Source organism: Orcinus orca, chromosome 1 (assembly GCF_937001465.1).
Source record: "Orcinus orca chromosome 1, mOrcOrc1.1, whole genome shotgun sequence".
Taxonomy (NCBI): Eukaryota; Metazoa; Chordata; class Mammalia; order Artiodactyla; family Delphinidae; genus Orcinus; species Orcinus orca.
Window position 1 is genome coordinate 144,714,393 of NC_064559.1, and position 20,898 is coordinate 144,735,290.

Here is a 20,898-nt window from a genome sequence, read left to right on the forward strand (position 1 = left end):
TTGTGTTACTCCATGTTTGTAGATTTCTTTACAAAATTACAAAATAACTTCTTCAGAAAGAGTAGTATATGGTTAGTAGTATCTCAGAATCCTGCTTAGGTTTTGAGAAGAACCAAATCATAGTATTTTGAGTAGTATGGCCATAAGGAACCAACAGGATTGAACTGCCCACTATTTGCTTTTTTCAATATTTACTTTGTAAGAACCTGACACTGCAGGTCCTCATCACACCAAAACTGGCAGCAGAAACTGCAATTTGGGGCAACTCAGATCAAAAACAAAAAACAACAACAAAAAACCCTCTATACAATCACCCTGCTTATCTAAATTTAATGTTTTAACTCAAAATAAGCAGTCGCTACTTCACTATACTTTAGGCTATATTTCTAATTAGGAAAATTTAACATTAAATGCAATAAAGGAAGCAAAAAACCCGAAAAAAGTTTTCATAACTACAATGATTTAAAAAAAAACATCTGGGGAGAAAAATTAGTAATAAAACAACTTAGTCCTATATAAAACGTTGAAAATCCCAGAACCTGTAGAAATTGAAGTGTTGTTGTTAAATTAGCGATTTAAAATAGTCTTACTTTATAGCTACAATTATATGGAGATGATGGATAAACACTTTAAAATCCAGAATGATAAAAGGATAATCTTCAGTTATTCCCATTTACTGTATTCAACTAGTTTCTGATCTCACAATCCAAGAAACAAAAGTGTGGCAGGGAGAGGAAAGGGAAGTTATCATGCCTTCCTCTATACCTAGATAGTAAAATTTTAAAAGAAATAATGTTACCTTAAAGTAAATCAATAATTGTTCTAACTAGGTGGCCATTTTAGGTCAAAAAATTATATTTCTGAGATCTCATTTTCTTGGCACACAATTACTGTTTACAATTAAGCTAAAAACTTGTTCTGGTATTTTATGACATCAGGAAAATTCTTTCCTCTCCAGGCAGAATGCCAAAAACAACTACAGCTAAATGCCTCGGCCTTCGGCTTCTCAGAGAGACGATTCTGTCCTGTTTAATTTAAACTAGCTTTGCCATAAGAAAGGCAAAAAACTTCTTTTGTTTTCGTGAATAAAATATAAACTACCCAGAATTTGAACTGCCAATCTTAAGATTTTAAATGACTAAAGAATCTTTACTGGTTCTGACAGAAAATTCTTTAGAAAACAAAACAGGTTGCATAAGACTTTTGACACAATTTCTTAATGAGTATGGGAATTTAAGGTTTCTTTTCAAATATAATGTTAACATTATAAATCTAATGGTAGAATATACATATTACAAAATGTCAAAATCCAAAAAAAGGCAAACAAATACATTTCATTCATAGCTATATAACATTCATTCATATGATCAGAGATGAAATCTTGTTTTCATCCATTATTTGTCTTTCTACTTTTGAAATGTCAGAGAATTTAATTTAATAACCAGAAGGCTGAGAGAGAAAAAAGAGAGACAGAGCTGGAGAAACATAAAGATGTACACTGAATACTTACCTTCCTCCCCAAACTGATCATATATTTCTCTCTTTTTAGGATCACTCAATACTTCATAAGCTTCTGCGACCTCTTTAAATTTTTCCTCTGCCTGAGGAGATTTGTTCTTGTCCGGATGAAATCTGAGGGCTTGTTTTCGGTAAGCCTTTTTAATATCTTCATCTGAAGCTCCTTTTTCAATTCCCAAAATGCAATAATAGTCTTTCCCCATTTCGAATGCCTTGAAATGAACTTAGATTCCCTTTGTGAAAGAAAACAGCGTCCCCAGTCTTAGCAATACAATGATTCTAAGAAAAATAAACCAAGCTGGGTATTTTAAAAGTTAAAGCAAATCAGCAATTCAGCTTTGCTGTCTTAAGGCAGCAAGCAGACAGTGTCTCTGTATTTAATTCCTTCCCCAACAGCTCACTTACAGATAAATATACACTACACAGGAGACGGCCTCCTTCTAGATCCTCCCATTTTCACTACGTGTCTCTGTACTTTCTAGAACAGCAAATGCTACAGGACGTCACTTCCCCAGCTGCCTCTAGTCAAAGTATTGAGCTAGGTTTTCTCCTCCTCCACGATTAACTATTCATTTTCCTTCTGGCTCTACCATTTTTATGTCCTTTTTAAGAGGCCAAGTGGATTAAGAAACCAATATTTCAGCACAGAATGTCCTAACTACACATTTATTTACTCCATTCTAGGTAAAAAAGCAACAAAAAAATCATTATAGCCATTAAGTATCTTACCATTAAAATAAGTTAAAGTTATTATACAAATAAAAATACTTATTTTAGGTATATTAATCTCAACTTCAAGTTATTCAAATGTAAGGTATACAATACTAAAATATGGTTTGTTTAAATTAAAATTGTCAAATAATTTGTGTCATTTTCAAAATTCCTAGGGTCTGTCAATCAGAAATGCCAGGAATTTGGCATTGTAAAAGTCTACATATCATAAATATCAAAAGCAAGGTTTTAAAGTCAGTAAAGGACTTAAATATGACTTTAGCTGATGATTTTAACTCTTTTTTTTTTTGTAGTATACAAGAGTTAATAGTTCAGGCAAACTAATAACTTCTGAAAGCTTCATATCTGATTTTAGTTACTTCAACTAAAACAGAATGAGATCTGCCCTCCCCACTCCTAGGGTCACTATTTAAAGAATTTTTGTCCTGCTTCAGGAATGATAGGAGAGAGTATCAGGTTACAGACAGTAAAAACTCATGTTTCTTTTAAGACTTTAACTGGATCAGCTTAAAATCTGGATATGCTATTTATGAGGCATAATATGAGAGATATTTTTTCTTTTAAAAACACACTTTCCCGGTTTTCCCTGGTGGTGCAGTGGTTGAGAGTCCGCCTGCCGATGCAGGGGACACGGGTTCGTGCCCCGGTCCGGGAAGATCCCACATGCCGCGGAGCGGCGGGACCCGTGAGCCATGGCCGCTGGGCCTGCGCGTCCGGAGCCTGTGCTCCGCAACGGGAGAGGCCACAACAGTGAGAGGCCCGCGTACCGCAAAAAAACAAAACAAAACAAAAACAAAAAACCCCACAGTTTCCCTAATTATAAATATAAATGCTAACTGAAGATTTTGGAAAACACAGAAAGAAAAAAGAATAAAATAAAAACCTTCCTGGGCTTCCCTGGTGGCGCAGCGCAGTGGTTAACAACCTGCTTACCAATGCAGGGGACACGGGTTTGAGCCGTGGTCCAGGAAAACCCCACATGCAGCAGAGCAGCTAAGCCTGTGTGCCACAACTACTGAGCCTGCGCTCTAGAGCCCGCGAGCCACAGCTACTGAGCCCGTATGCCACAACTACTGAAGCCTGCGTGCCTAGAGCCCGTGTTCTGCAACAAGAGAAGCCACCGCAGTGAGAAGCCCGTGCATCGCAATGAGGAGTAGCCCCCACTTGCCACAACTAGAGAAAGCCTGAGCGCAGCAACGAAGACCCAGCACAGCCAAAAATAAATAAATAAATAAATAACAAAACAAAACAAAACCTTCCTATCATACCACTTTAGGTAATCCCTGCTAAATGTTAGTGTGACATAAGAAAATGTCAAAAGAATTGTACAGAGCACTGTACTGAATATCTTAAGTCTGTAAAATTAAAAGAAAACAGGACAGTTATGAGAAAAAGTAAATGTACCTGTATGTTTAGAGTATAAAGAAAGGGTGGTGATCACATATTAACCTTTAAAAATATGGGAACACCTACTCTATACACCAATCAGCCTTACATTAATGATTCAGCAATTCTTTCATAATGTTCCTCTTTGTGCATTTTGACAGCTAGGATTTACTATTTCTCAAAACTCTAGAAACACCTTGGTATAGAAAGGTATCATATTTATCTAGCCTACTTACAGGTTACAGAGGTTTGTCAGCTATTCAGCAATTTTTTTTAGTCCCACCAAGGAATAGTCAATGTCAAAAGATAAACTTTCAAATCCAGAAAACTTAAGGAAAAATGCTAATATCCAAAGTTACCTTAAGACTCCTGCTTTTTAAAAAAGCATATTGCAAGTTGGAATCCAGCGCAATGATCAGCATTGAGAGTAGAGTAAAAATATAATAAAAATCATCTATTCTAGAATTAATTTCCAAGAGAGTTCCTTTAAATATTTATTACCAAAGAACACTGGTATAGTAATATGAAAATTCTGAATTGTTCTGGTGGGTAATGCTGGGAACTAAAAAAAAAACAGATTCTTATCTGATTCAATCATTTTCAGAGAGCCAGAAATATTATCAGGACTTGACATATTAACTGATTTCAGAACCCAAAGGCTAGATCTTTCACATTTCTGAAAAATGCATTACATGTTAACAAATGGAAAGAAATCTGGCTCTTCACACATAGAGGACAGTGATAAAGGATTTTCATATTTTTTTTCAAATATCATAAGCACACAAAAGGATTATAGTAGTAGTGTTGAAATGCAAGAATTCCCCTCAACTTGGAAATTCCAAGTTAATAAGGAAGAAATTATAATTTTAAGACTTTAAATAGTAAAATAATCTAGCTAGGTTTTGGTAAAATAATCTAGCTAGGTTTTGGTAAAATGAGCAGTGTAAATAATTCTTTCAAACATTTGGGAATGGTTATTTAAAATGACTTTAGAAGCACTGTAAATATCATACCTGGAAATTTCTTAGGAAATAATTCAAAGAAAAAATTATATATACAAATATACCCATTGCAATTACACGCAGTAGGGTAATGGATCAATGTGGTCATTATTATACTACATAGTACTTGAGAGACATTTTACTCTTACATACACTTAAAAGTTGAAAATCCATTACACAATCACTTTACATTCAATCTTCTTCATCCAAGTTTGTTTGAGATGAGATGAATGTGGGTTGTTGTTTTTGGGGGGATGGGGGGCGCAAGAGCAATTGTCATCCCTGTAAATAATTATCATGACAAAAATAGAGTGTGTAAAGCAAAGAGTAATGGCAGCCTGTAGGGAAAATGGAGCAGAGATGTAAGCAAAGCTCATCTAATAAGTGTGCTTTTAAAAGTAAAAATAAAAACCAAAAAAATTACATAATAAGTCTATTTGAAACACTTTAAAAATCACATAAATCAGTGCTTATTTAATTTTATAGGTATGTGTATGTGTGGCAGAAAATTTGAAGAGAACAAAAACTAACGAGTTAGGAACACCCTTTTTTTTCTCTTTAATTTCTTTAAGGCTGCTATATTTTTAACAAGGATATGAAATTAGTGTTTGTATTTTTTTATTTTTATTACTCAAACATTGATGAGATTATTCCATGAAAACACAATTCTCTTCCCTTTATTAAAAGAAAATTACAAAGAGTGAGATTCTTCTTTTTAATGTTTATAGTTTACAAGGTCAAGTTCTCATGCTGGGGTAGACGTGGTTCATCTCTAACTGAAGGACAAGTTACAATGTATTTTAAAGAAATGATTTTAATTTTTTCAATAAAATCATAAAACTTAAGTACGTTTATTATTTTGTTTATAAAAGTTAATAGCAACAAAACTTTTGTGCTTAATAATATATTTGAGGGAAGTGTATCACTCTCTTTTAGGGAGTCGAGGGCCAGAATTAAGTAAATATTCTAATGACATTACATTTTAATAACTTTAATAAAACGTCCTTATTTGGGATATTATGCTTTCATAAGTACAGAGAAATTATTTTTACAGAAGTATGTGTCCTTTCTGATTTTATCACCACAGTTGAAATATTAAACATGTTTAGAGAATGAGAGCTAAAGATAATAGTATTTTAACTACCAAAAAAACCCCTGGGGGTTCCTTGGTGGCGCAGTGGTTGAGAGTCTGCCTGCCGATGCAGGGGACACGGGTTCGTGCCCCGGTCCGGGAGGATCCCACATGCCGCGGAGCGGCTGGGCCCGTGAGCCATGGCCGCTGAGCCTGCACGTCCGGAGCCTGTGCTCCGCAACGGGAGAGGGCACAACAGTGAGAGGCCCGTGTACCGCAAAAAAAAAAAAAACAACAAACCCTGAAAGTATATAACTAGTCATTCAACTGATACCATCTTCACCTTCTACTTTGGCTTTATTCACAGACAATAAAAAAGTAAAGTTTTATTTCTTCAATTCACAAATCATTTCTCAGTTTACAAGAAAATTAGTACAGAGAAAGACAGTAAGCCTTCTAGAGTCTCAGAAGAAATTACTATTAAAATTTAGATCATCACAGCAATACTTGAATACAAATGATTTCTAATAGTTTACCGATGTTCCTGCTGAAAACTTTTTCTGTCAATATTTAGTTAACTCGGTACATTCAGAACTGAAATTTCTCATTTAGTATTAATATTAGTAAATTATGACTTCCATTCCCTGATACTTCTTATCCAAGAATAAGCAAACTGAGGCTCTATTATACCTTGTTAACAGTGCTTGAGATATTTGAATAGTGGTTATAAAATCTGCTAAGGTTTATCAGGGAATATTGACAGTGTAGTAGGTAAAAGCACAGACTTTGGAGACAGACTGCCTGTATTAGAATCCTGGCAACACCACTTACTAGTTGTGTGGCCTTGGACTTAACCGTTCTGTGCCTCAGTTTCCTTATCTGTCCAATGGGATTAACATTAACACCTACTTTGCAGGGCTCTTATGAGGATTAAATGAGATAAATGTGTGATGCACTTAAATGTGGATAGTGCAGTCCATGCAAGTGTTAGCTACTGTAATGATAAAAATGATTTCATCATATGAACTAGAAGAATTTTTTCCTGGAAAAATGATTACTATACCATATGTATAACAAAATGCCCTTATTTACAAGCATATACATCCACTCACAGAAAAGCTATCCAACTAAGAAGAATTGGCTTTTTCCAAATATTCCAGTTATTTTCTACTTACTCATCTTGACTCTCTGTTAAATTTAGAATCATTAAGACATCATATAGGTAGCATCCATTGTATTCAAATGCAGTGTATTTCAAATACCGTACCAAGACAGTGTGGTATTGGTGAAAGAATAGATCAGGAAAGGCAAAAAGGTCAATAAAACAGAATAGGGAGCCCAGAAATAGACTCATGTAAGTATAGTTAACTGATCTTTGACAAAGGATTGAAGGCAATATAATAGAGAAAAAATAGTGTTTGAACAACTGGACATCCACTTGCAAAGAAATGACTCTAGATACAGACTTTATACCCTTCACAAAAATTAACTCAAAATGGATCACAGACGTAAACGTAAAATGCAAATGATAAAACTCCTAGAACATAGGAAAAAATCTAGATGACCTTGGGTTTGGCAATGTTTTTTAAATATGATACCAAAGGAACAATTCATGAAAGAAAGAATTCATAAGCTGGATTTCGTTAAAATTACAATTTTCTGTTGACAAAGACACTGTCAAAAGAATGAAAAGGCAAGCCACAGACTGGAAGAAAATATTTCAAAAGACATATCTGGTAAAGGACTGTTATCCAAAATACATAAAGAACTCCAAAACTCAACAATAAGAAAACAAACAACTCAGTTAAAAAATGGGTTAACATTTTTTAGACCTTAACAGACACCTCACCAAAGAAGATATACAGACGGCAAATAAGCATAGGAAAAGATGCTCCACAATGTATGTCATCAGGGAAATGCATATTAAAACAATAAGATACCATAACACACCTACTAGAATGGCAAAAATCCAGAACACTGGCAATACCAAATGCTGGCGTAGAGCAACAGGAACTCTCTTTCATTGATGACAGGAATGTCTTCCACTTTGGAAGAAAGTTTGGTGATTTCTTACAAAAAATACATCCATCATGTGGTCTGGTAATCGTGCTTCTTGGTATTTACACAAAGGAGTTGAAAACCAATATCCACACAAAAACCTGCACATGAATGTTTATAGCAGCTTTATTCATAACTGCCAAAACTTGGAAGCAACCAAGATGTCCTTCAGTAGGTGAATAGATAAACTGTGGTAAAATCCCATTCAGGCAATGGAACACTATTCAGCACTAAACAGAAATGAGTTTAAAAAATAATAATTTTTAAAAATAATTAATTAATTAATGGCTGTGTTGGGTCTTCGTTTCTGTGCAAGGGCTTTCTCTAGTTGTGGCAAGAAGGGGCCACTCTTCATCGCACGCGCAGGCTCAGTAATTGTGGCTCACGGGCCCAGTTGCTCCGCGGCACGTGGGATCTTCCCAGACCAGGGCTCGAACCCGTGTCCCCTGCATTGGCAGGCAGAAAAAAATAATAAATTTAAAAACAAGAAAATAAAAAGAAATGAGCTATCAAGCCATATAAAAACATGGAGGAAACTTAAATAAGTGCATATTACTAAGTGAAAGAAGCCAGTCTGAAAAGGCTACATACTATGTAACATTTTGCAAAGGCAAAACTATGGAGACAATAAAAAGATCAGTGGTTGCCAGGGGTTAGTGGAAAGGGAAGGATCAATAGGTGGAGTACAGAGGATTTTAAGGTAGTGAAACTACTCAGTATAATACTGAATGGTAGGCAAATGTCATTATATATTTGTCCAAACCCATAGAATATACAACTCCAAGAGTGAAACCTAATGTAAATTACGGACTCTGGGTGATAATAATGTATCAATATAAGTTCATCGTTCCATCTAGTGGGAGATGTTGATAATGGGGGGGGGGGCTATGCATGTTTAGAAGCAGGAGGATTATGGGAAATCTTTGTACCTTCCACTCAATCGTGCTGTGATCATAAAACTGATCGAAAAAATAAAGCCTATTTGTCAATTTAAAAATAAATGGATAAAAAGTTGTGTTTATATTTTTAAAATATATATCTTTGATTTGAGAGTCAGAAAATCCCTCCAGCCTTGATTTCTGTTGCTGCCTCATATACCTCAATCGTACTATATTACTTGAAAGATGCCTAGGGAAAACTATTATTTATCACTGAATCTTCAATTCCTACTAGTGGACTAGCATAAAGGGGCTACAAATGTCTAAAGTATAAGTTAAATAATAAATAAAGACTTAAGCATTTCAATGCTTGGTTCCTAATCTCAGCTCTGCCATTTAGTAGGTAATTTAGGCAAATCATTTAATTTCTTTGAATTCCTATCTCACACATGTTATTGTGAGAATCAAATAATACACATGAAAGCACTAAAATTTATATAATGACGTATACATATAAGTTGTTTTCATTATTTTAAGCTATACAAACTATTCTGCTACCACTTGAAGGTCTATTGACCAATCATCTCTCTTTACTGAGGAAATTTTACTTGGTATAATGCATTAGAGTAACTACCAGAATCACCCCCAAAGGACTCAGGCAGGCATCCTCTAAGATCATGCCCCTTGCCATGTTCACTTTTCAGACCTTCATCACTGAATTTTAGTCTCTTAGTATTAAAAAAATAACTGTGGGGCTTCCCTGGTGGCGCAGTGGTTGAGAGTCTGCCTGCCGATGCAGGGGACACGGGTTTGTGCTCCGGTCTGGGAGGATCCCACATGCCGCGGAGCGGCTGGGCCCGTGAGCCATGGCCGCTGAGCCTGCGCGTCCTGAGCCTGTGCTCCGCAACGGGAGAGGCTACAACAGTGAGAGGCCCGCGTACCGCAAAAAACAACAACAACAACAAAACTGTGCTATGTCTTCTCTGTAATAATAACAGTTATATATTAGTTTACAGTTTATCAAACACTTCCGTATGCTTTCCCATATGTAATCTATATATATGCACACACATCTGATATTGAAAGTAGTGATAAGATTTCAAAGAGCTTTTCAATGGCTAGCAATTTAATAGTGAGTTAAGATATTTTTTAATTTTTTTTTAAATTTACTTATTTATTTATTTTTGGCTGTGTTGGGTCTTTGTTACTGCGTGCAGGCTTTCTCTAGTTGCGGTGAGCGGGGGCTACTCTTCGTTGCGGTGTGCGGGCTTCTCCTTGTGGTGGCTTCTCTTGTTGTGGAGCACAGGCTCTAGGCGCACGTACTTCAGTAGTTGTGGCACGTGAGTTCAGTAGTTATGGCTCATGGGCTCTAGAGCTCAGGCTCAGCAGCTGCGGCACACGGGCTTAGTTGCTCCGCAGCATGTGGGATCTTCCTGGACCAGGGCTTGAACCTGTGTCCCCTGCACTGGCAGGCAGATTCTTAACCATTGCACCACCAGGGAAGCCTGAGTTAAGATATTTTAAACAATACTTAAATAGACATTGTTCCAATATTAACATAAGGAGTACTACCAGGCTGGTGTCCTAATATTTGGCCTGCGTTTTAGATAATACCTAAATAATTACATATAATCAAACTATGGCCATCTAATAATAGAATATATTTTACCTCTACATTTTATACTTTCCTAAAACTCCTTCCAGCACTGAGGAATCATTATCATAGATTTCTTATAGCAAATTGCTTGACTGCTAGTTTGGAACTTAGATTCTATATTCTCATTCCTGTGGAAAGGCTTCAAATTTTGAGCATAAGTTATAAAACCTAAAAATTTTGTCATGGTTACAAATGCAACTTTAACTTTAGGGAAAAAAATTAAAAATTTTTGAAAAGATTCATTTCTTACTCCATCCACATTTACAAAACAGAAAAAGCAAACTTAAGGCAAGTGTCTTTAAGTCATTAAATGCCATCTACTTAAAATTAAACTGTTCTGGAAACCCTGTCTTTTTTCTTAACGATAAATGTCCTTCTTTGGGTAACTACAGTAATTTGGACTTGAATTTGGAATTAGGCAGTCAATAATAGCATGTGAGTGCCCATTTTATAGTATCTGATGGCTATGACCATAGGGAACATTCTCCATTAATAAAGTATCTCAATCATTCAGCAAATATTTACTGAGTGCATACTATGTGCTATAAACTAGACAGACAATATCCTTGCTCTCATTCAACTCATATTCTGGTGGGAGAAGACAACCAATAAACAAGTTAAAAAATAAATAATAAAATTTCAGATAATTTGAAGTACCTTAAAGAAAAATTTTAAATGTTGCTAAGACAGAGATGGAAAGTGGCTACTTTAGCCAGGGTGGTCAGGGAAGCCCTCTCTTTTTAGCTCCCTTTTAAAAATTATACTAAAATTTTGGCACTAGGGTAGGTAGTTATTTTGGCTAGAGGAAAAGAAGAAAGTCTGGGTATCATACTTTAAAAAATATAATGCTTTCAGAAAAGCAAATGGCCTGGTAAGGAGTTCTTAATGACCTCTTTGATTCTATTATCGATATGTATTCAGCTCTCATCATCTTTTCCATTTATTCCCATTCCCCATGTACAAATCTGTACATATCCCTTCAAATCTATACCTGACAATCAAATTAGTTTGATACAAAGACAGTAAACAATTAAAGGCCAAATACGTGTTATGTAACTATTATAGGAGTAAAGGGACCATTGAGGCAGAGAGGAAAGAGCATCAAACTTGGAATGAGAGGATTTGGTTCCAGTAGTTTTGCTACTCAGCGTTTATACAAAGTTCTGGAAAAATCAGGTATTATTCCCTTATTCTCCAAAATGAATAACATCATCCACCTCATTAGACTGACATATAGAATGAGACAATATGGAAAGGGCTTTACGAAAAGTAAAATACTATACAAATGTTAATTATATGCTCATTTTGGGCAGAGTGGTGGGGATGGGAAAGGTTTCAGAAAAAAAAAAAAAGTGAGGATCTTGAAAGATTGATACAATTTAGAAAGAAAGAGAGGAAGGGGGAGGGTTTGTGATTTGGACCAAGAACTCAAAGCCCAGAAGCAAAAAGCATAAAATCATTTGATACAGCAAAAAGAGTGGTCAGATTAAATCGTATGATTTAGGAAGCTGACAGATAAAAGTTACGGTCAGATTGCTGAAAGTTTTGAATGTCACTTTTTTACTTAATGACTGCTCGTTCATGTTCTTCAAAAAGTGCTAAAAAAAAAAAGTGCTAACTTGTTAGGTCTTTGAAATAAACTTTATTCAAAAGCTTGCTTCATTTCTTAAGTGCCAATTTACTTTGAAGCTAGTGAAATTACTTTTTTAGTTGTCTTAGTAAGCTAGTGAAATTAATTCTATTAAGGTAAAAAATTTCATTAATATTTGTAAGCTTCCAAGAGCACCAGTAAAAGATGTCGAACTAACCTAAAAAGTTGATAGGAAGAAGAGCTTTATCAATCATAATTCGCCTTGGAATACTGTCTATACCGCCTAAATTTCCCAGTACTTTAATCACTATAGTTATATTAGTAATTCCCAAGTTTTGATTCTGTGTCATTGCTTTTTTTTTCTTGTGCCAGTCTTCTCTGTGTATTTTATTTATTTAATTATTTAAAATTTTTGGTGTACTATATGTGTACTTCAAATTTATTAATTTATGGCTTTGTTGGGTCTTCGTTGCTGCACACGGGCTTTCTCTAGTTGTGGTGAGCGGCGGCTACTCTTTGTTGCAGTGCACAGGCTTTTCACTGAGGTGGCTTCTCTTGTTGCGGAGCATGAGCTCTAGGCACGCAGGCTTCAGTAGTTGTGGCACGCAGGCTCAGTAGTTGTGGCACACAGGCTCAGTTGCTCCACGGCACGTGGGATCTTCCCGGACCAGGGATCGAACCCATGTCCCCTGCATTGTGGGGACTGCTCTTCATTGCAGTGCATGGGCTTCTCATTTCTCATTCCGGTGGCTTCTCTTGTTGTGGAGCATGTGCTCTTGGCACACAGGCTCAGTAGTTGTGGGGTGTGGGCTCAGTAGTTGTGGCGCACGGGCTTAGTTGCTCCACGGCATGTAGGATCTTCCCAGACCAGGGCTTGAACCTGTGTCCCCTGCATTGGTAGGTGGATTCTTAACCACTGCGCCACCAGGGAAGTCCTTCATTGCTTGATTTTACAATACTTTTCCTGGCACAAAGCACTATAATAGAATTTACACATTCAATTTGACCAATTTAACAGTATTTACCCAAAAAAAGATTTAAAATAATATTAAAACAAATTTTTAAAGTACATGCCTTTAAAATAAATAAAACTGCTTTAATCATTTTATAAAAAATACTAGAGTTATCTGGAGATACCCAGGCATAAGAAATATTTTCTGCTTTTTAAAAAAGCATTTCCTTTTTGGGGAGTGTAGAACTGATTTTATTCTGTGGTGATATTAAAAAGTTTCCTAATAAAATAGCCCAATAATAACTTGCCCTTCTTTCTAACCCTCTTTTATAAGAAGTTACTGAAAAGCTTACCACAGGACTAATGAATATACAGTGAGCTAATCTCATACTTTCCTAACATCTTAGAATTAAAGTGTTCTGGGACTTCCCTGGTGGTCCAGTGGTTGGGACTCCGCACTTCTACTGCAGGGGGTGTGGGTTCAATCCCTGGTGGGGGAACTGGGATCCTGCATGCCGCGTAGTGTGGCACCCCCCACATTTTTTTTAATTAATTAAAAAAAAGAAAGTGTCTGTACAATATTTTTCAATATTGAATCAGAAAGCCAAAAGAAACTATAGAGTTTCTAGGTCACTTTAAATAGGTGTTGTAAATTGGTATTTGATTATGTTGAAAGATCACATAACTTACGAGTAGTGCTGTCCAGCAGCGAGCTACAAATAAAGTGAGCTGCAAATGCAAGCCACATGTGTTACTGAAACATTTTTATAATCCACATTTTAATAAAAGAAATGTGAAATTTTAATAATGTATATATTTAACTCAATAAATCTAAGATATCATATACTACAACATGTAGTCAATAAAAAATTATCAGTAAGATATATTTTACAATTCTTTTTTTTGTACTAAGTCTTCAGAATCCAGTGTGAATTTTACACTTACACAACATCTCAGTCCAGACAGCCACATTTCAGGCACTTGCCTTCATGTGGCTAGTGACTACTGTATTAGACAGTGTAGATCTAGAGGTTCCTTCCAATTCCCAGTGCTATGATCCAACTTTTCAGAAACCTTAACCTATAAACTTAAGTATATCATACATACACATCTCTGACATGCATATTTAGGGAAAACCAAATCTTAACAGATGAATAATAAAGAAAAGTTCATTTCTGGGAATTCCCTGGTGGTCCAGTAGTTCGGACTCCACGCTTAGGTAACTAAGATCCCACAAGCCATGCTGCATGGCCAAAAATAAAATAAAATTTGGGCTTCCCTGGTGGCGCAGTGGTTGAGAGTCCACCTGCCGATGCAGGGAAAGCGGGTTTGTGCCCCGGTCCGGGAGGATCCCACATGCCATGGAGCGGCTGGGCCCGTGAGCCATGGCCGCTGAGCCTGCGCGTCCTGAGCCTGTGCTCCGCAACGGGAGAGGCCACAACAGTGAGAGGCCCGCGTACCGCAAAAAAATAAAATAATAAAATAAAATAAAATTTTTAAAAAGTTCATTTTTACTCATAAAATAGTATTCCAGTGCTGACTTCAGCTGTACATATAATTGGCATAATACAGAGAAGATTAGTATGGCCCCTGCCCAAGGATAACACGCAAATTCGTGAAGCATTATATATTTTAAAAAAGATAGAGGGAATTCCCTGGCAGTCCAGTGGTTAGGACTCCAAGTTCTCACTGCTGAGGGCCCAGGTTCAATCCCTGGTTGGGGAAGTAGGATCCCACAAGTTGCGGGGCACGGCTAAAAAAAAAAAAGATAAATATGTGAGGTGATGGATGTTTCAATTAGAGGGGAGAAGTCCTTTCACAGTGTATACATATATCAAATTTTCACAATGCACACTTTAAATATCTTACAATATTGTCAATTATATCTCAGTAAAGTTGAAAAACAAAACATCCCATTTTTCATCTGCAAAAAAAGAACTTTTTGTGAGGACTTTTTCAAAGTAATACTTTACTTTTAGGGTAAAGTAGTGGGGATGGTTCTATTTACACATGCTCACTCAGTATATGCTTTCACAGTGTTGAAAGTAAAAGCAACACTGGGAAATGAGGAATTTATGTGATTTTCACTTTATTCTTTTCTAAAGTTTCTCCTCTCACAAGTAGCTAGGGAAGGCATCAGAATCACCTGGAAAACTTAACTGGCTGGCCAGAGAGGAGAGCACTCTGTGGCCAAAGTGAAACCAACAGCTCCTCAGGGTAAGACAAGTGGTAGAGGGAAAAAAAAAATGATTGTAGCCCAGAGGTAAAGCAGGAAAGGAGAGGATAAGCTGCTGTTTCGCCAAACTGTTAGGCTCTTAGGCAAGATTGCAATAAACTGATTATCTCGCAAGTTTGTTTAGCTCTCCAACTGTTTACAACTCAATAATATGATTTATTTTTTTGGCCGTGCTGCATGGCATGCGGAACTTCCCCAACCAGGGATTGAACCATGCCCCCTGGAAGTCTTAACCACTGGACCACCAGGGAAGTCCCTAAAATGATTTATTTTAAATTTAAATCAGTACCTAACCTTAAGTATGAAATATCTTTATAATACGTTGCACCTGTGAAGGCATAAATAATTAAACCTCTGCTACTGTGGAGACTAAAATATGATTCAAAGACTTTATTGCTACGTACCAAATATTAAGTATTAGCACATGTATAAAATAAGCCAACTTGTTGTATAGTATCCACTAACTGCTATAAAATTAGGCCATCGACTGCCTAACTCCAAATACAATGAGCCCAAAGTACTGTAATTGCTTAAAGGAGGACATTTATAGGTAAAAGAAAAAGTAGGATTTCAAGAATAATTTAAGTGGATGGGTTTTAATGTTTGAGTTTTTAATATTTTAAAATATAGCCTTTTATTATTAGGCTAAATCAGCAAGTAAAGGCAACAGTTACTGAGATCAAAACAGTCTAAGTCATGATCCCTTCCCATACAATATAAACATAAAATAGTACCTATTGTCTATTGCTGCTTTCCCCATACAGTGGCAGAGTTGAGTAGTTGTAGCAGAGACTGTGTGGCCCACAAAGCCTAAAAATTTACTGTTTGGCCCTTAAGAGAAAATGTTTGCCAACCCCTGCTTTATACAAATTATCCTTTAACTGGAGGGAGAGGGCAGGCTAAAGCAGCAGTGAACACAATAAAATTTTGTTATATCTAGCAAATTAAAAAAAAAAAGTTTTCACTGTAAACACTTAAGCTTATAAAACATCAGCCTGGCTGATGGTAAAATAAAACTTGTAAACTAAAATTCTCAACCTGGGCATGTTCGCTAAGGGGAATATATTAGAAAACTTAGGGTAGTGAAGTGAGATGTTTATCAAGAGGGGCACGCTGTCTCAGCATCTCCATTTTTGATGAGACCTAAACCCCACCCCCACCCCTTAGTGTGACACTAATGGACACTCAAGTTTGGAAACTACTGATTTAGACACAACTCAGAGTTTTATTAGCTTGCGAAAAAACAATTTGCTTTTCTCTTAAATCAAAAGGATAAATTTTGTAAATGGGGGGTAAAATGGTTTCAATTTTTATTTTAACTACAATTTTAGAAAACCGCATACTGCAAATGTAAAGAATATAAAGAACGGATCTTAGTACCTTGTAGGAATCTAGATGGTCATTCCAATTAAAATTAGTCTTGCTTTTTTATTCCCATTGCAAAGATAGAAAAACACAGTGCTCAGATTGTAGCTGGAACATTGGCACCCCATATATGTTTATAGAATAAAAGTCTCCATATCAATATAGTGATTAATATTAATGCCATTGAGCTGAGTCATGCAGTTTTTAAATTATATTTGCCTATCCCCAATTTCTCATTGGAATCTAACAGAACTAACTAATCATACCTCTAATCATACCTCTATATTGTTCAGCTTGACCATCTAACTCATCACTCCTGGCCATAAATGACTTTGGCTGGTTCCCAAAGTCAAATTTATCCTGTCTCATTATTTAACATATTTATATTCTATAAAGTTGCGTGAATGCTGAATTTTAGCAAATACTGAATCATTGCCCCTAAGGGAAATGCTGGGTTAAGTCAACTCATGAACACATAACCTTGTTTCCCATTTATTTCTGTAATGAAGACACTTTATTTATTATAACACTGAACTCATGGTCAAATAGCAGTGTAACTCCTACCTGAATGAAGCTTATCTAACACATGTATTCCCTCCATAAGGCACATCACAGACTTCTTGCGCTTAGGAACGTCAGACACCACTTCAGCACCACATTCAAACATCTCTTTAAACAGTAAAATCACCAAAAAAAGGGCACGAAAATGCAAAAAATGCAAAACTGCACTAAATAGACTACAAAGACTTGTTAAAGAGAGCTGAAATAAGAAGGCTAAGCACTGCCTTGTTGGATATCAGCTGGGAACATAAGACAAATTTTTTTTGCTGCTCAGCTCATGCACATGCATGTGCAAATGGCCAATAAAGCACCCTGGATTTCAGGGTTACAAATAAATTTTAGTGAGTGGGCAAATTTGAAAGTAAAGAATTGGTGAATATGAAGGATCAACTGTATGTACCACTACTGATAATCTAAATTAATTACGATCATTTAAAAAATTATTTTTAAGCAACAGCAAAATGAAAACTACACAGTCACCCAAAATAATGTCTTTAAAGTAATATTTCTTTCGTATGTATGTGTGTATTTCCCTCTTCCCCACTCCATACTCAGCTTAGTACTACTTGGAGACTCAGTCTCTAACTGGGCAAATCTGATCCCAACTTGGGTTAGGTTCCACTGAACACAAGTTCCCACATTTTTCTCAGTATCTCTACCACTTATCACAACTACATAACCATCTGCTTGCTTATGCCCTACTCACTGGGTTGTAGCCTCCCTACAACCCAGTTTTTTGTTTTTGGGGTTTTTTCTCTTTTTTTTAGAACATTTTCCTAGTATAAAGCCTTGTTATACATTGCTGTTCAATTAACTTTTACTGAGCGAATAATTCAATGAAATGAGAAATTACAAGGACCTAAAGTATGATGACTATGATATAAAAAGACAAATGGGCAAATTTAATAGAGGTAGAATACATACAATTTGCCAACCAACTTTATGTGGGGGATTTGGAAGGATTTTAGATTGCCCTGGTTTCTTCTTCGTTTTTTTTGTTTGTTTGTGGTACGCGGGCCTCTCACTGTTGTGGCCTCTCCCGTTGCGCAGCACAGGCTCCGGATGCGCAGGCTCAGCAGCCATGGCCCACTGGCCCAGACGCCCCGTGGCACGTGAGATCTTCCCGGACCGGGGCACGAACCCGCGTCCCCTGCATCGGCAGGCGGACTCTCAACCACTGCGCCACCAGGGAAGCCCCTTTGTTGTTGTTGTTTTTTTTTTGGCCATGCGGCTTGCGAGATCTTCCCTGACCAGGGAGTGAACCCAGGCCACATCAGTGAAAGCCCGGAATCCTAACCATTAGGCCAAAGGTATGCAGAGTTGTGCTACTAATTAAAGTATAGAATATAGGAAGAGTACATTTGAAGAAAAGATGAGTTCCATTTAGTTTCCTATAAACTCTTCACCTATGCTACTTTTTTTTTTTTTTAATTTATTTGGTTGTGCCGGGTCTTAGCTGTGGCATGCGAACTCTTAACTGTGGCATGCATGTGGGATCTAGTTCCTTGACCAGGGATCAAACCCAGGCCCCTTGCACTGGGAGTGCAGAGTCTTAACCACTGTGCCACCAGGGAAGTCCCTATGCTACTTCTATACTTGGAAAATTTTATTGCTTGATAAAACTGCCTTCCTAATTACTACGTGTGTTGGAATAACTTGTTCCAACTATCATGTAAGATCATACAGGGCAAGGTTTATTTACTTTTTGACTCCTAAAAACCTAGCACAACAATATTCAATTGAATTGAATGTGGATGAAGATGTGCAGGAGACAGTTGGATATTCTAAACTGGGGCTTAGGAAAGAAGTTTTAGCTGGAGATAAAGATTTAGAAAAGATCATAACACAGGTGTTATTTTAAAGGGTAGAAGAATAATTTTTGAAAGAATCAAAGGCAGAACTTTGGGATACCAGCATTTAGGGGACACATCAATCAAGAGGAAAAAATGAAAAACACTAAGAAGGAACAATCAGAGATCAACCAGGTGAGAATGGTATGGCAGACACTATTGATTATGAACCACAAAGCCATTCCTATCTTCTTTCTGGATAACAGATATCTAGTTTCTTCCAGAATAGAGTAATGAACTCAAGGAAGGTCAGTGCCTCCGCCAGCCCCTGGGGAATGACTCATGGTTAGTTTAAGTCAATCATAGTAATCACATTTCCTTTTGCCAGTGACTGGGGTAGGGGTGGCCAATGAGATGTAAGTGAAATGCTTTGGGGAACTCTGGGGGAGACTGTCTTCCCCATAAAGAGATACCTACCCCAGAGAAACCCCAGCACCGACTGCCTTTCTGCTTTGGGATGATTAAACTACGGTGCTTGCTATCTTACAATCCTGGAGGTAAACATCTGTGACACAGTGAGAATGCTAGAGTACAAAGAAAGCAAGAGCCTGGGTCCTTGATAGTGTTGTTGCATCCCTTAATCAATATCAGAACCATCTATCATTGGTCTTATTGTTAAAGAAATTCTGTTACTTGGAGCTGAAAACATCTTGATATCACTGGTGTCCCGAAACCAAAAGGAGGACAGTGTTTCATGAAGGATATAGGAAAGTCAAGAAGGGTGATAGAAAAGTACCCACTAGAGTGAGAATGATTTTTGTTTCAGTAGTTATAGCTAATCATAGTAAGCACTCAAACATTAACTATGTGCAAGCATTATTCTAAAACTTAATACATATAACCTCATTTAATCTTTCACAACAATCCTATGATGTAGATGGAATTGTGGGCAATGAAAGCAAAAGCCAGAATCCAGTGAATTGAACAATAAGAGAGATATGAAAATAGAATAGTAAATTTAAGCTTTTAAAGAAAGTCATCTGAGGGAAGAACAGAGAGTTGTAATAAAGTAGGGATAAAGAAAGTTTTAAGATGGTCAAGTGAGGGACATCCCTGGTGGCGCAGTGGTTAAAAATCCGCTTGCCGATGCAGGGGACATGGGTTCGATCCCTGGTCTGGGAAGATCCCACATGCCACAGAGCAACTAAGCCCGTGCGCCACAACTACTCAGCCTTCGCTCTAGAGCCTGCGAGCCACAACTGCTGAGCCCACGCACCGCAACTACTGAAGCCCATGCTCTGTAACAAGAGAAGCCACCACAATGAGAAGCCAACACACCACAATGAAGAGTATCCCCCCGCTCGCTGCAGATAGAGAAAGCCCACGTGCAGCAACAAAGACCCAATGCAGCCAAAAAAAAAAAAAAAAAAAAAAAAAGATGGTCGAGAGGAAAAAATATAGAGAGGAAAATGAGATATATATATATATATATAAAAATACATAAGAAATGAAATAATTGTTTAATTAAGGTCTCAGAGGAAATAGGAGGGAGGAGGATTTGGTGCCAAGATTGGAAATAGATGAAATTTGAACAAAATAAGAAGTAGGGCTCTGAGATTAAGAGAAAATAAATAAGGAAAAAATTATAAATTTGAAGGCAAGAGGACTAGGAAGACTAAAAAGTTTATAGATGCTATCAATCCTCTTAAAATTTTTTAAAAAGGACATCTGCAACTAAGGAGTTGAGAATAAAAGTAGGGCATTTGACACAGAATGGTAATGGTTTGACATAGCAGTTAAGTGAACTAGGAAGGAAACTAATCAGAAACAAGTAAAGGATTACTAAATCTCACTGAGGACCTAGCCAAAACCAGAAACCATGATAAGATGAATCAATATTCATTTTATTCATTTCTTCATAAACATTTTATTAAGGATTTTCCATATGCCAAGGCACCTTCCTAGGTACTGGGGATAAAAGATGAACAAAAATTCCTGCCTCATATACTTTACATTATAATGAAGAAGATATAATTTTAAAGATTTTTTAATAATTAAAAATATTAAAAAAATACTATATGTAATGTTAGATGGTAGTAGG

The 20,898-nt window shown here is 36.7% G+C and overlaps 1 protein-coding gene and 1 pseudogene across 5 annotated transcripts in view; one reads left to right on the forward strand and one right to left on the reverse strand.

The window, feature by feature from the left end:
• Nucleotides 1-20,898, reverse strand: part of DNAJB4 (DnaJ heat shock protein family (Hsp40) member B4) — a 40,929-nt gene that overhangs the window by 8,976 nt on the left and 11,055 nt on the right. For 2 of the 5 annotated variants that reach the window (XM_033405954.2, XM_049709858.1), the window contains exon 2: nucleotides 1,511-1,751. The exons of 1 other annotated variant lie outside the window; for it this stretch is intronic. In XM_033405954.2, coding sequence (XP_033261845.1) covers nucleotides 1,511-1,721 — 211 coding nt within the window. In that variant the 5' untranslated portion in view covers nucleotides 1,722-1,751. Of the gene's footprint in view, nucleotides 1-1,510; nucleotides 1,752-7,659; nucleotides 8,214-20,898 lie in introns of all 5 variants that reach the window. 2 more of the 5 variants (XM_049709854.1, XM_049709859.1) reach the window with 2 other exon arrangements.
• LOC117196635 (uncharacterized) lies at nucleotides 14,381-14,480 on the forward strand (annotated as a pseudogene).